This window comes from Scyliorhinus canicula, chromosome 9 (assembly GCF_902713615.1).
Source record: "Scyliorhinus canicula chromosome 9, sScyCan1.1, whole genome shotgun sequence".
Taxonomy (NCBI): Eukaryota; Metazoa; Chordata; class Chondrichthyes; order Carcharhiniformes; family Scyliorhinidae; genus Scyliorhinus; species Scyliorhinus canicula.
This window is the reverse complement of record NC_052154.1, coordinates 167,742,370-167,755,367: the sequence shown is the minus strand read 5'-3', so window position 1 is coordinate 167,755,367 and position 12,998 is coordinate 167,742,370. Positions and strand designations below refer to the sequence as shown.

The 12,998-nt window shown below is 44.5% G+C and overlaps 1 protein-coding gene across 2 annotated transcripts in view; it reads left to right on the top strand.

The window, feature by feature from the left end:
* dennd2b (DENN domain containing 2B) overlaps nucleotides 1-12,998 on the top strand; it is a 412,949-nt gene that overhangs the window by 216,812 nt on the left and 183,139 nt on the right. For both annotated transcript variants that reach the window (XM_038808142.1, XM_038808141.1), the window contains exon 3: nucleotides 10,494-11,729. In XM_038808142.1, coding sequence (XP_038664070.1) covers nucleotides 10,494-11,729 — 1,236 coding nt within the window. The remainder of the gene's footprint in view (nucleotides 1-10,493; nucleotides 11,730-12,998) is intronic.

The following is a 12,998-nucleotide window of genomic DNA, read 5'->3' as shown; positions in this document are numbered from 1 at the left end:
CTTCTTAAGATTTAGGCAAGTTGAATGAGTGAGCAAATACATGGCGATGCATAAAATGTGGATAAGTGTAAAGTTATCCACTTTGGTCGGAAAAACAAAATGGTAGAGTATTATTTAAATTGTGATAGATTTAGAAATGTTGACGTACAAAGGCACCTGGGTGTCCACAGAACCCTAAAACCTTTACAGTGCAGAGGGAGGCTATTCAGCCCATCGATTCTGCATCAACCCTCTGAAAGAGCACCCCATCTAAACCCACTCACCCGCACGGTCCTGTAACCCCACCTAACCTGCGCATCTTTGGGCTGTGGAAGGAAACGGAGCACCCAAAGGAAACACACGGAGGAAAAGTGCAAACTCCACGCAGACAGTAACCTGAGGCCAGAATTGAACCCGGGTGTCTGGCGCTGTGAGGCAGCAGTGCTCACCACTGTGCCACCGTGTCGCCCCACCATCCTTGTACACCAGTCACTGACAGCAAACATGCAGGTGCAGCAAGCAGTTAGGAAGACAAATTGGCCTTCATTGCAAGAGGAGTTGAGTACAGGAACAAGGATAACTTACTGCAGCTGTACAGGGCCATGGTGAGACCACATCTGGAGTATTGTGTGCAGTTTTAAAGATGGGAACGTGTCCTCTGGTAACCTGTATCTCATGGGCATTTTGCACCATTTCCTTATGGTGGGGTGAGGGGAGTGGGGAGGGGGAGAGAAGTGGGGCAAGCTGCTGTAAGAGAGGTGAGAATATCACTCTACTAAAGTAGAATAAGGCATTCTAAACTTGCAAATAATTGTCATTTAGGGAGCTGGGGATCTATAGTCCAAGATACCAAGTTAGAGCCCCCAAAACTCAAAGCACATTGTGAAACATTAATTATACACGTTGCTTCCAGAGAGTGAACAATATGCCGGAGCGCTGATTAAGCAATGAAGGTTAGGAAAGGTGTCTGCTCTGTCACTTTCCATGCTTTGCCAAAGTCATTGAACCCTTTCCAGCTCTGATTTGAAGCTTGGAGGTGAAAGTCTTGGCACTCATTGCCAATGGCACTCCCCTCCACATTGCACAATTGACATTCCTGGCAGACATATTGGAAGGAACACCCAGGAATATGTGCTTCTTTAAATCAATTCCTTCAATGTGGGGTTCGTGCTTTACGTCAGAAAAATGATCTTCTTCTGTAAATAGCAATTTTTATACAGAAAGCTGAAAATTGAAAGGCAACAACTGTACATAAGGAAGATAATTTGCTGAAACATTTATATGCTAAATACTACACGGACTCACCTTTATAGGTGACAGAAATTAAAAGGAATTATATTTTGATTATAGATAACTGAGTTTGCCAGATGGTATAAGAATACGAGCTTGATTTACATAATTGTGCAACATTGTTTTGAAGCAGTTGAGTGCACGAATTACTTGTCATTGATGGCCATTGCAAACACATTACAAGAAAAGAATTTATATACATTAGTAGCTAGATTCAACAATCAATGGTGATCTAGTTTCTCAATTGCTTACTCAAAGATCGGGAATCGAACCTGGGACCCTGGTGCTTCACAGCGCCAAGGTCCCAGGTTCGATTCCCCACTTGGGTCACTGTCTGTGTGGAGTCTGCATGTTCTCCCTGTGTCTGCGTGGGTTTCCTCCGGGTGCTCCGGTTTCCTCCCACAAATCCCAAAAGACATGCTATTGGTAATTTGGACATTCTGAATTCTCCCTTCGTGTACCCGAACAGGCGTCGGAATGTGGCGACTAGGGGATTTTCACAGTAACTTCATTGCAGTGTTGATGTAAGCCTACTTATGACAAAAAAGAATATTATTATAAGATATTGCTTAAATAGAGCAAATGAAAAGTGGATGGGGAAATCACGTATCCATGATTGATTTTGCCTCATCTTAGCTTCATCTTAGTTGAACATCTGCCACACTTCAGTTATAACAAGATATTTCTATCTTCCTCTTATTGCCAACATCTCATGCCAATAAAACAATTTCCTAGTGGCAAGATTCTGGTTAAACTCTTGGGAAAACAAGTTCAAGCCTTCAAAATCAGTTCCCTCGGATGTGCCATATCTGGAGAATTAAATATTTTATCTCATAGATGAGTGATTCTGCAGATTTTGTGATATGGCAGTTGTCCAGAAAGGGGCTGTCTCTTTTATGCTGCTCTTGAGAAGGAGAGATTATTGCTTGGAGATGTGTATAAAGATTTTACCCATAGCTAATGTGGTTGATGGGGGGAAAGAAAGAGAGTTCCCAATATCTCAGTCATGGGGGCAGGGGGAGGTGATGACGCCCCGATGCTTGTGAGGGGCTCCTCCGTGTCCATGGAGAGGGGGGGTGGGGGTGTTCAATTCCAGCGCTGATGACGATGCCCTTTAAAGATGGCGCCCCGATATCTGTGGAGGCAGCCTTGCCACCTCTATCAGGCCCCACCCTGCCAGAGTGACCGTAAACCACCCCCAAATATCCTGTGCACTAAGTGCCAGAAACTCTGGTCTGAAAACATGGTTTTCAATCAGAGCCTGATGCCCTGGAAAATTTCGATATAATTCCGCCGACTAAATCCACGAGTTTCCCTTTGACCATCCTGCTTGATACATCCTCAACGAACACTAATACCTTTGTCAAAACAGAATTTCCCTTTCATAAAACCATGTTGACTCTGCCTGCTTGATTTATGATTTTTTAAATGTCCTGGTGCTACCTCTTTAATAATAGATTCTAATATTCTCCCAATGATAGATGTTAGACCAACTGGCCTAGAATTTCCTGCTTTCTGTCTCCCTCCTTCCTTGAATAATGGTGTGACATTTGCCATTTTCCAATCTACTGGAATCTTTCCGCTACCCACTATCTCGCTGGCCACTTCCTTTAGGACTCTAGGATGCAGTTCATCACATCCTGGGGACTTGTCAACCTTAAGTCCCATTAGTTTTTGTGTTTCTTTTTCCCTCGTGGTGGTGATTATTTTAATTTCCTCCCCCACTTTTGTTTCTTGATTTTCTATTGGGGATGGTTTTGTGTCTTTTACTGTGAAGACAAAATATTTGTTCAAGGACTCTGCCATATTCTCGTTTTCTTTATAATTCCCCAGACTCGCCCTCTAAGGGACCAATGCTCCCTTTAGTTACTCTTTTCCTTTTTATACACTTGTCTTTACTCTCTGTTTTTATCTTTCTTGCTAATTTTCTCTTAAACTCCAATTCCTCCTTCTTTGTATATTTTTTTCATCCTTTGCTGGTATCTTCTAGTCTTCCACTGATCTTTGCACCATTGTTCACCTTTTCCTTCAATTTGATATCGTCCTTAACTCCCTCAGTAAGCCAAGGTTGGTGCATTCTTCTTGTGGAGCCTTTTTTTCTCCGTGAAATATATCTCTGTTGAGAGTTATGCAATATCACCTGAAATGTCTGATACTTCTTCTCATTTCTTATCGGCCTATTTACCAGCCCATTTCAGCCAACTCTGTTTTCATCCCCTCATCACTCTTGCCTCTTTCCTGTGAGGTCCTTAATTAATCCTGTCTCATTATCAGATCTAAAATAGCCTGGTCCCTGGGAGGTTCCAGAATGTATTGTTCTAAGAAACTGTCCTGAGTACACTCTGTGAGCTCATCCTCCAGGCTACCTTTCTTTCTGACCAATCAATCTGAAGATTAAAGTCACCCAGTAGTACTGCAGTCCCTTTCTTCAAGCTCTTGTTGTTCGATATGTAAACTCTGTCCTACCATGTGGCTACTATTTATTCTTCTTTTCATGGGATTTGGGTGTTCCTGCAAAGGCCTCTATTTGTTGCCTATCCCTAACTACCCTTGTACAGAGTAGCCTGTCAGAGCACGATTAAGAATCAACCACATAGCTGGAATCACATGCATGCCAGACCAGGTAAGGAAGATAGATTTCATTCCCTAAAGGACATCAGAGGAAGATGGAAATTGAAGCAAAATGGATCAAATTTTCCAGTTCAGGGTAAGAGCAGAGAACTACACTGATAGCACAGTAGTTAGCACTGTTGCTTCACAGCGCCAGGGACCCAGGTTCGATTACCGGCTCGGGTCACTGTCTGTGCGGAGTCTGCACGTTCTCCCTGTGTCTGCGTGGGTTTCCTCCGGGTTTCCTCCCACAGTCCAAAGATGTGTGGGTTAGGTGGATTGTTCACGCCAAAATTGCCCTGTAGTGTCCAAAAGGTCAGGTGGGGTTGCTGGGTTACAGGGGTAGGGTGCTCTTTCAAAGGGCCGGTGCAGACTCGATGGGCCTAATGGCCTCCTTTTGCACTGTAAGTTCTATGATTCTATGAATAAGCTAGATCTTTTAAAATCACAGGATGTGAGCATCCGTGTCCAGGCCAGCATTTGTCCCTCATTGTCCTTGAGGAAGTGATGCTGAGTTGCCTTTCTTGAACCGCTGCAGTCCATGTGGTGTAGGGTACACCCACAGTGCTGTTAGAGAGGGAGTTGCAGGATTTTGACCCAGTGACAGTGAAGGAATGGCGTTGTAGTTCAAGTCCGGATGATGCGTGGCTTGGAGGGAAACTTGCAGGTGGCAAATATTTGTTTTCATACGAGATTAAGTACATGGAGGAATGTTTGTTTGTATAGTGATTTAAGTGCTTGAAGGAATTTAAATTATTTGAATGGGGTTTTATCATTGAGGGTGTTTTTTTTATATCGTGAATTATGTAATAGATTCTTAGAACTTTATTTAATTTCACCCCACCATGGCTGCTGAGTTCTGCCCATGGTGGATACTGGATAAGTTGGCATGGAAGGTGTAAGGGAAAAAAGGTGATAAGTAGGTTGACAAAGGTTAGCATGAGTTGGCACTAAATTGGCATTGGGCCTATGAAAGGCCATGAGTATGAATGGGGGTCATGGATTGGCGTCAGTGGGCACCAAGTTGGCATAGGGTCCATGGGGATGAGTGGGGTGTTTGGGTTAATAGAGAGAATATGGGGGCAATGGGGGAGGGGATCGAGGGGCACTGGTTGACATGAAAGGTATGAGGGACCGTGGCGATGGGTAAAGGAGTATAGGTTGGCAAGGAGGGTATGAGGGGGTGTGTGATCATGAGTTGGCAAGGATAGGGCATGGTGAGTGTGTGAGGGTATGAGGGCTTGAGGTCTGTTTTTGGTTTTACTCTTTTTCACAACTGGGATGAAATCTCGGAGCACTGACCTGAATGCTTAAACAGCCTGCTTTGGGCCTGGCAGCCCCTGTGGCCGCCTCGAAACAGTCAGCATCCCACCCCACCCCCATCCCAGAATGAAAATCCAAACATCTGGGCCGCTTTCTCCTGAGTTAGGTTTGTGGAGTCAGGCATTTTCCGCTTTGAGATTCCAACTCTGTGACAATAATTTCGCCCCAGCTTTCAAATCTGGATTTGGATAAAGGACAGAATGTACGGTAGATAAATTTGCCAATGACACCAAGAGTCTGCAAAAGAAATATAGACAGGTTAAAGCAATGGGCAAACATTTGGCAGATGGGGTGTACTGGGAGAAAATGTGAACTTGTTCACTTTGGTAGGAAGAATAGAAAAGCAGTATACTATTTAAATGGAGAGAGGTTTCAGAACTTGGAGATGCAGAGGGATCTGGGTGTCCGGGTACATGAATCACAAAACGTTAGTGTGCAGGTGCAGCAAGTAATTAGGAAGGTAATTGAAATGTTGTTATTTATTGAAAGAGGAATGGAATGTAGAAGTAGAGGAGTTTTACAGCAGCTGTACAGGACAATGGTAAGACATCCGGAGTATGTGCAAGATTTGGTGGTCTCATGAGAAAAAGTACATAATTGCTTTAGAAGCAATTCAGGGAAGGTTCACATGACTCATTCTTGGGATGAGGAGCTTACCTTATAAGAAAGACTGAATAGGTGGGACTGAAATCCATTGGAGTTTAGAAGAATTAGAGGTGATCTATTGAAACATATAAGATGTGGAGAATTCTGAGGGGAATTGATAAGATATAAAGCAGGAGGATGTTTCAACTTGTGGGGGAGTCTAGAACTAGAGGGCACCATTTAAGAATGAGGGGTCTCCCTTTTAAGACTGTGATGAGGAGAATTTGTTTCTTTGAGAGGGTTGTTAGTGTGTGGAATTATCTTCTACAGAGAGTAGTGGAGACTGGGTCACAGAATTTTGATAGACAACGGGGTCGAGTGGTATGGGGTCAGACAGAAAATTAGAACTGTGACTACAACCAGATCAGCCATGGCCTTATTCAATGACAGAGCAATGACAGGGTCGAATGGCCCACTCCTGCTCCCAAGTCCTGTGTTGCTATTTTATTAATTGAATTCAAGTTCTATCAGTTGCCATGGTAAAATTTGAACCAATATCCCCAAGGGTAGCACGGACACACAATGGTTAGCACTGCTGCCTAACAGCGCCAGGGACCCGGTCTCAGTTCTGGCCTTGGGTCACTGTCAGTGTGGAATTTGTATGTTCTCCCTGTGCTATTCACAACCTCCCCATCGACTCGACTTGACCTATCCACCCTCGGCCCCAAGACTCAATTGAAATCCCCCCCCCCCCCATAATCAGCTGGTGAGAGTCTAAATCCATGATTGCCCCTAATGGCCTCTTCGTGAATCCAATTAGCTGCATACACATTCACCAACACCACAGAGCCCCCACTAACACCCCACTCAGTATCACAAACCTCCCTCCTGGGTCCTGCACCTCCCTAGTCCCAGTAAACCCCGTTTTCATATTCAGCAGTATGGTGACCCTCCTAGACTTCAAGTTAACCCCGAATAGAACACTTGCCCCACCCACCCCTTCCTCAACCTCACCTGGAGATGCAACTCCTGCAGGATAATCATCTCTGCTCTCAAACTTTTCAAGTGCATGAACACTCGGGACCATTTAACTGGCCCATTTAGCCCGTGGACATTCCATGTCACGATTCTCACCAGAGGCTTCCACCTCCCCTTCCTTCCCAACTAGAATCCGTGATCATTACTCTTGGGCTACACCCCTCCCCATTCCACTCTAAATCGGGACCACCCAAGATGGCCCCCGTCCTGTCCATGACCAAACTCACCCTACATAACTGCCGCATCGACTCCCTTCCCCCCTCCCCCAATCCCCCCCCCCAACCACCCCATCCCATACACTGGCTAACCGCCGCAGCTCCGCCCCACTTCCCTTCCATTCCCTCGCATTTCTTGCTAGCGTTGCGACTCCCATCTGAAGACCCTAAACCCAAGCCCCACCATCACCACACCCTCTACCCATGGCTACTCTCCAGTCCTCCTCCCCAGCCCCTCCCCCAGTACCCCACGCCCAACCGAATGGAAGAAACACCATCCCAAAATGGGCCACATACAGAACATTCTCGAACTACCCCGACTCAGTACAAGCCCTCGTGCACCGTACAGAGAATAACAAATAAAGTGCAATACAATTAAACATTACACCCCCATCACCAAAGGGGACCCCTCAGAAAAAAAAGCAGCAACTTAACTTCAATACAAAAATACAAAAAAAAGGGGATGCAACCACCCCCACAACAACCTTTTCCAATTGTCAAACAAATACATGGAACAAAATTTAACAGAGACAGAACTTCCACCCACGTTCCTCTTTCAGTCCTCCCCCAACTCATGTTCCTTAATGGTCATTCATTCTGCGAGCATCCCAAAGTAATACTCCCGGCCCTCGAAAGTGACCCAAAGTTTGGCCGGGTACAACACCCCAAATCAGAATTTGGCACCGGTACAACACGGCCTTGGCCTTGTTGAACCCGCCCGTCTCTTGGCCAGCTCAGTACCAATGTCCTGATAAATACTGATAAATTCTGGGGCGGCATGGCGGGATAGTGGTTAGCATTGCTGCCTCACAGCTCCAGGGGCCCAGGTTTAATTCTAGCCTTGGGTGACAGTCTGTGTGGAGTTTGCACTTTCTCCCCTTGTCTGCGTGTGTTTCTCCGGGTGCTCCGGTTTCCTCCCACAGTACAAAGATGTGCAGGTTAGGTGGATTGGCCATGCTAAATTGCCCCTTAGTGTCCAAAAGGTTAGGTGGGGTTACTGGGTTACGGAGATAGGGTAGAGGCGTGATCTTAAGTAGGGTGCTCTTTCCAAGGGCCAGTGCAGATCGATGGGCCAAATGGTCTCCTTCTGAACTGTAAATTCTATGCTGCTGCCAAAATTCGTCCTTAATGAAGCTCATCAACAGCTCCATTGGCAGCTTTCCAGTCGACAACGCCCCTTCCCCCTCCACCATTTTCCAATTGATACTGCACAACAAACGTCATTAACTTCTGCTTCATTAAAAGTTGTGCTGTTGGCCAGTAAATATAATTCATAGACAGTGGACATAAGTCTCAGCCTGGAATGGCAGAGACTGCGGGGTCTGCAGGAAACATGTTATTCAAATGGCTTAACTAAATTAGGCATCTTTAAAACCAAAACACTGGTTGTGATAATTATTGATTTAAGGCCTGAGACCAGGCTAATGAAGTGCAATCACCACAGGAGTCTCAATCCTTCAGGATAAATGGATTGATTCTATTTGTTATCAGTGGGAGGAATAATCTGCAGAAGACTGCGGGTGCCAGGGAGGAAGGCAGAACCACAGATGTTCAGTTTAGTAGCCTACTTCATAAGTGTTAAGAAGAAGCTATTACTATTACCATTGTATTAGAACATACTTTGTAATAGTGTGTGATCCATTTGATATAATACAATTCTTAAGACCATTGTTATCCAACACTGTGTATTAACTAACGTATAAAGAGACTGGTTTGAATGTCATATTTTAAACAGTGGCTATTGCTGTGCATTTACATTGTAAACTCACTCTGCATAATTTTAAGTACAACTTGTATTGTAATCTTTCTGTCCTGGTACTGTGTAATATTCTGTAAGTCATTAGCCTTGACCACGGTATCCTTTGTTTTAAAAGTAAAGTGACCCAGTTGAGTTTCCGATGCCCAGTCAGAAGAAATGGGGCCTCATAGTAAGGTGGCTGATAAGGGAAACTGATGCTCTTTGTTTTTTATGGATCGAGGCTACTGGCCTCACCCAGTTAAGGGGTGTGAGCAGCCATAAATTCTTTCTCAGCAAATTCTGAAGACTCGGATTGACAGATGTGTTTAATGTATGTGAACTGTTATCATTTGTAAAGGTCACAGTAGACTCCTCGAACATTTAGAATAATAACGTCATCAGTCAAGCCTCTGAGGCTCTTCTTTCTTGTAAGCCGAGGCGAGACTGACTAACTCCTTCAGTGAAGGATAAGCAGGGCTCCTCTCCCGGCCGAGATATATCTTCAATAAAGTTTATAAACAGAACTCCCTACGCTTGATCCTTGACAACTTTTTCGAGTCTAACAGTACTGATCTTATCCTTGATTAACAGAAGGATCCCACCTCCTTTTCCTTTTGAAATGTCAAATATCCCTGAACATTCAGATCCCAGCCGTGGTCACTTTGCAATCATGTCTGTGTAATGGCTATCATATACTCATTTATTTCTATTTGTACGATTAATTCATCCATCTCTTGTAATGAATGGTGCTCAATTCTGTCTTTTTATCATGTTTCCCTGTCTTCCCTATTTGCTAATGCACTCTTATGCTTCTCCCTTCCTGTCACACTCTAATTATATATTACCCATATCACTATCCCACACTATTGCCTTGATCTTTCTTTTTAACTTTCCAAATGTCCCCTCACATGAATCGTCTCTGCCATTATTTTGGTTAAAGTTCTCACTACAGCCATAGTGAACTGATTCATCAGTACACTGGTCCCCACACGGTTCAGGTGAAGAACGCCCCAATGGAACAGCTTCCATTTCCTCCAGTGCTGGTACCAGTGTTTGTCAATCATAACCTATTTCTCCCATACCAATCTCTTTGCCACACATTCAACTGTCTGACCTTATTTGCCTTAAGCCCTTTTGCTTGTGGCTCCAGTAGTAATCTAGTTTTTCATTTTGTTCCTGGCTGTTCTTACTCCCTCGGTACAACCTCTTAGTGTCATTGGTATGCACGTGCACCACGTGGCTTGTTAAATTCTCCACCTAGTTCCCACCACCTTGTTCATTCCCTCCCGGCTTTCAAACATCTCCCCAAGATCTCACTGCAGTGCTTTTGGCTCCCCAGCTTAGCTTTCAATTCCTTTCCCATTTGCCTATCATTGCTCTTTATCAGATCTAGAATCATAGAATCCCTACAGTGCAGAAGGAGGCCATTCGGCCCATCAAATCTGCACCAACCCTCTGAAAGAGCACCCTATCTAGGCCCATGCCCCAACTCTATCCCTGTTACCCCATCCAACCTTTCGACACTAAGGGGCAATTCAGCACGGCCAATCCACCTAACCTGCAGAACCTTGGACTGTTGGCAGGTGTTACATAAAAACAAATGTTTATTAACAGTGGGCATGAATTGAACTAATAAACCTGACATCAAACTTGTGCATTATGTGCAATTTATTTTGTCTCTTTCATCTTCTTAATGACATTTTCTTTCTTTACAGGCGCCATTCGGTGTCCCCAACCACACTTTCATTGCCAGTAAGAAGCCCAGCATACCCATTAAGTGACAGTGAAGACTCCTACAGGTCTAATAGATCTCATATTTCAACTCCGAGACTGAGTCTGAGGGATTGTGGTTCAGGAGGAGCAACACCAAGAAGCAGTTTTCTACATTCTTGTACTATTGATTCAAAAAGTTCTATACTGAAAGCTGTGAGTATTGGATGCTTAGACAGGGACCTACCAGCAGCCACAGTTGAAGGAATCAGAGACCAGAAACAATCACGGGAAGAATGCCAAGAGGGGCCAGGTGACGGGATAAGCACGCACCAACTTAACCGGAGTACGCTCTCCTTGGCACCTGCTTCCACCTTCCGGGGCCTCTCCTTCAGCCGGGCTGGTATACGCTCTCAGACTGTTGACATTAGGCAGAAGATTTCAGAATGGGAATGCAGAAAGGAAATGTCGCCCAGGCGGAATCTGATGTTGGAGAAGAGAAAAATGGGAGATAGGGCCAGTAGTGAGGGGTGCCCCAGTATGTTGCCTTCACCGTGTAGCGAAAAGACTTTTGACCTGACAGGATTCAACAGAATGAGTCGGTCCTTTTCAGAGTGCTCCTACCCTGAGACTGAAGATGACGCATCTGATAGAGAGTCATTTGCCAGACATGAAAGACTGTTTGGCAGGAGCCAGTCTTCCAATATCTGTGGCAAAGAGCACGCCAGAAAACAGGCTTCTGCTGTGTTAAGCAGGATTCAGAAAATTGAGCAAACACTCAAGGAGAGCCCCAACAAGGACCTTCCCCAGTTGCCCAGCAGCTGCTACGGGAGGGAAAGACTAAGGAGAAAATCTTTTGCACTAAGTGTGTCAGAGGATTTTAAGGAGGCTGTGGGTACAACGCAGAGAGGAAGTATTAGCTCTGTGGTAACGGAGCCAGAACCTGAGCCTGCGATTGAGAAAACTACATTAGAGCAGCAGCTTAGCCCTAATTCTGAAAGCTCCCACCACAAACCTGAACTGCCGGCGGAGGGCCTGCCCAACATTGTGGTGAACCCGGTTCCAAAGCCAAAACGCACCTTTGAGTACGAAGCAGATAAAAACCATAGGAGTTCTCCGAGCAACAGTCTACCTCCATCCTCGAGTCCCACGTCTCCCCCACCTCTTCCATCGACCCCTGCCCCTCCTGTCACCTGGAGGCAGAAAAAAGATTCAAACCTCCACAGGAAAATCCATAACAGGTAAACTGGCGTCTTTACTATACATTTTCCAATGGTTAATGTATAAATAATATAAACACCTATGAGGAAATTTATGAAAAGGTTTACAATGAATTATGCTGGGAATTATTATGCATTGTACCGTTGAAAAGTAATATATGTGGACCCTGGAAGACATTGTGGGTTTCAAGACATTGAATGACGATAAAGTCAAGTTACCGTCGGTGTGCCAATATGCTGTTGTGATGGGATACTGAACCAGGTAGATGAAGAAGTCAGCTTGAAGTGTGGAATTTGACTTGTTTTGAGTCATCCATGGGGCAGAACAATTGGCCATAATGTCCCACGTAGAAGGCAAGAAGATGCAGCCAGGATTATTGTACCAGGTGTATCTCTTTGCAGAAAGGGAAAATAAAATCCAATACAATAGTCTTTAAAATGACCATTTCCTCTTTGGTCGCAAAATCACTCAATCCCAACACAGAAGATTAACTCAGATACTTTGGAAGAAAATCCTAATCTTTTACTCTGGCAATCACTGAACACATGAGTGTCTCTCGTAGGTTAGTTGTGTCATATGTCATTGAGAAATATTGCCATTACTGATGACTAAATATCCCACCTTGATGTATGCAGATGCCTGCACTGAAAGAGGATGTGATTCTCATTATTTAATAGAACTCACGATGCACCTATACATTTAAAGTGCACATCTGTTCAAATTATACTATTTGTGGTCTGGGATTTAAGATCCGTAGAAATTGCTAAAATTTGGAAAACCCTTTCAGTACCCACCTCACAAGCCTGGAGACCACAGCTGACTGGTGCCAATTAAGGAAAAGGTTGAGTAATATTTGGCCCAGGCTGATACTTCCTCCCGGTGACGGTGATAACATAATTCGCAACACCCTTTGGAAGCCATTCAACCCAACACAAGCTGTTATTGTGCTCACTCCCACAATCTTCCCAGCAGCAAAGGAACTGCTGAGATAAGCAAAGGCATTGAGTCTGTGCATTGGGCATGGGTTTAATTGCATTTACTGTGAACACAAATTTGCTACCTGCCTGCTGCTGTGACCTAGAATAGCAGTATGGTTTCATTTCATTTTAAAGCTGTTGCTTTGGCTGCTGAACTGAAGGCCAGCACTAGAATTTTCCTGACGTGCTATTTTTTATTTGATATTTGTTATCACCTTAATTTGTAGTGAAAGCCTTAATTGGCCATTCAGAATTTGGTTTGGATTTGCATCATTGACATCACCCCAGATAAACTGTACTTTGAGCTTCGTT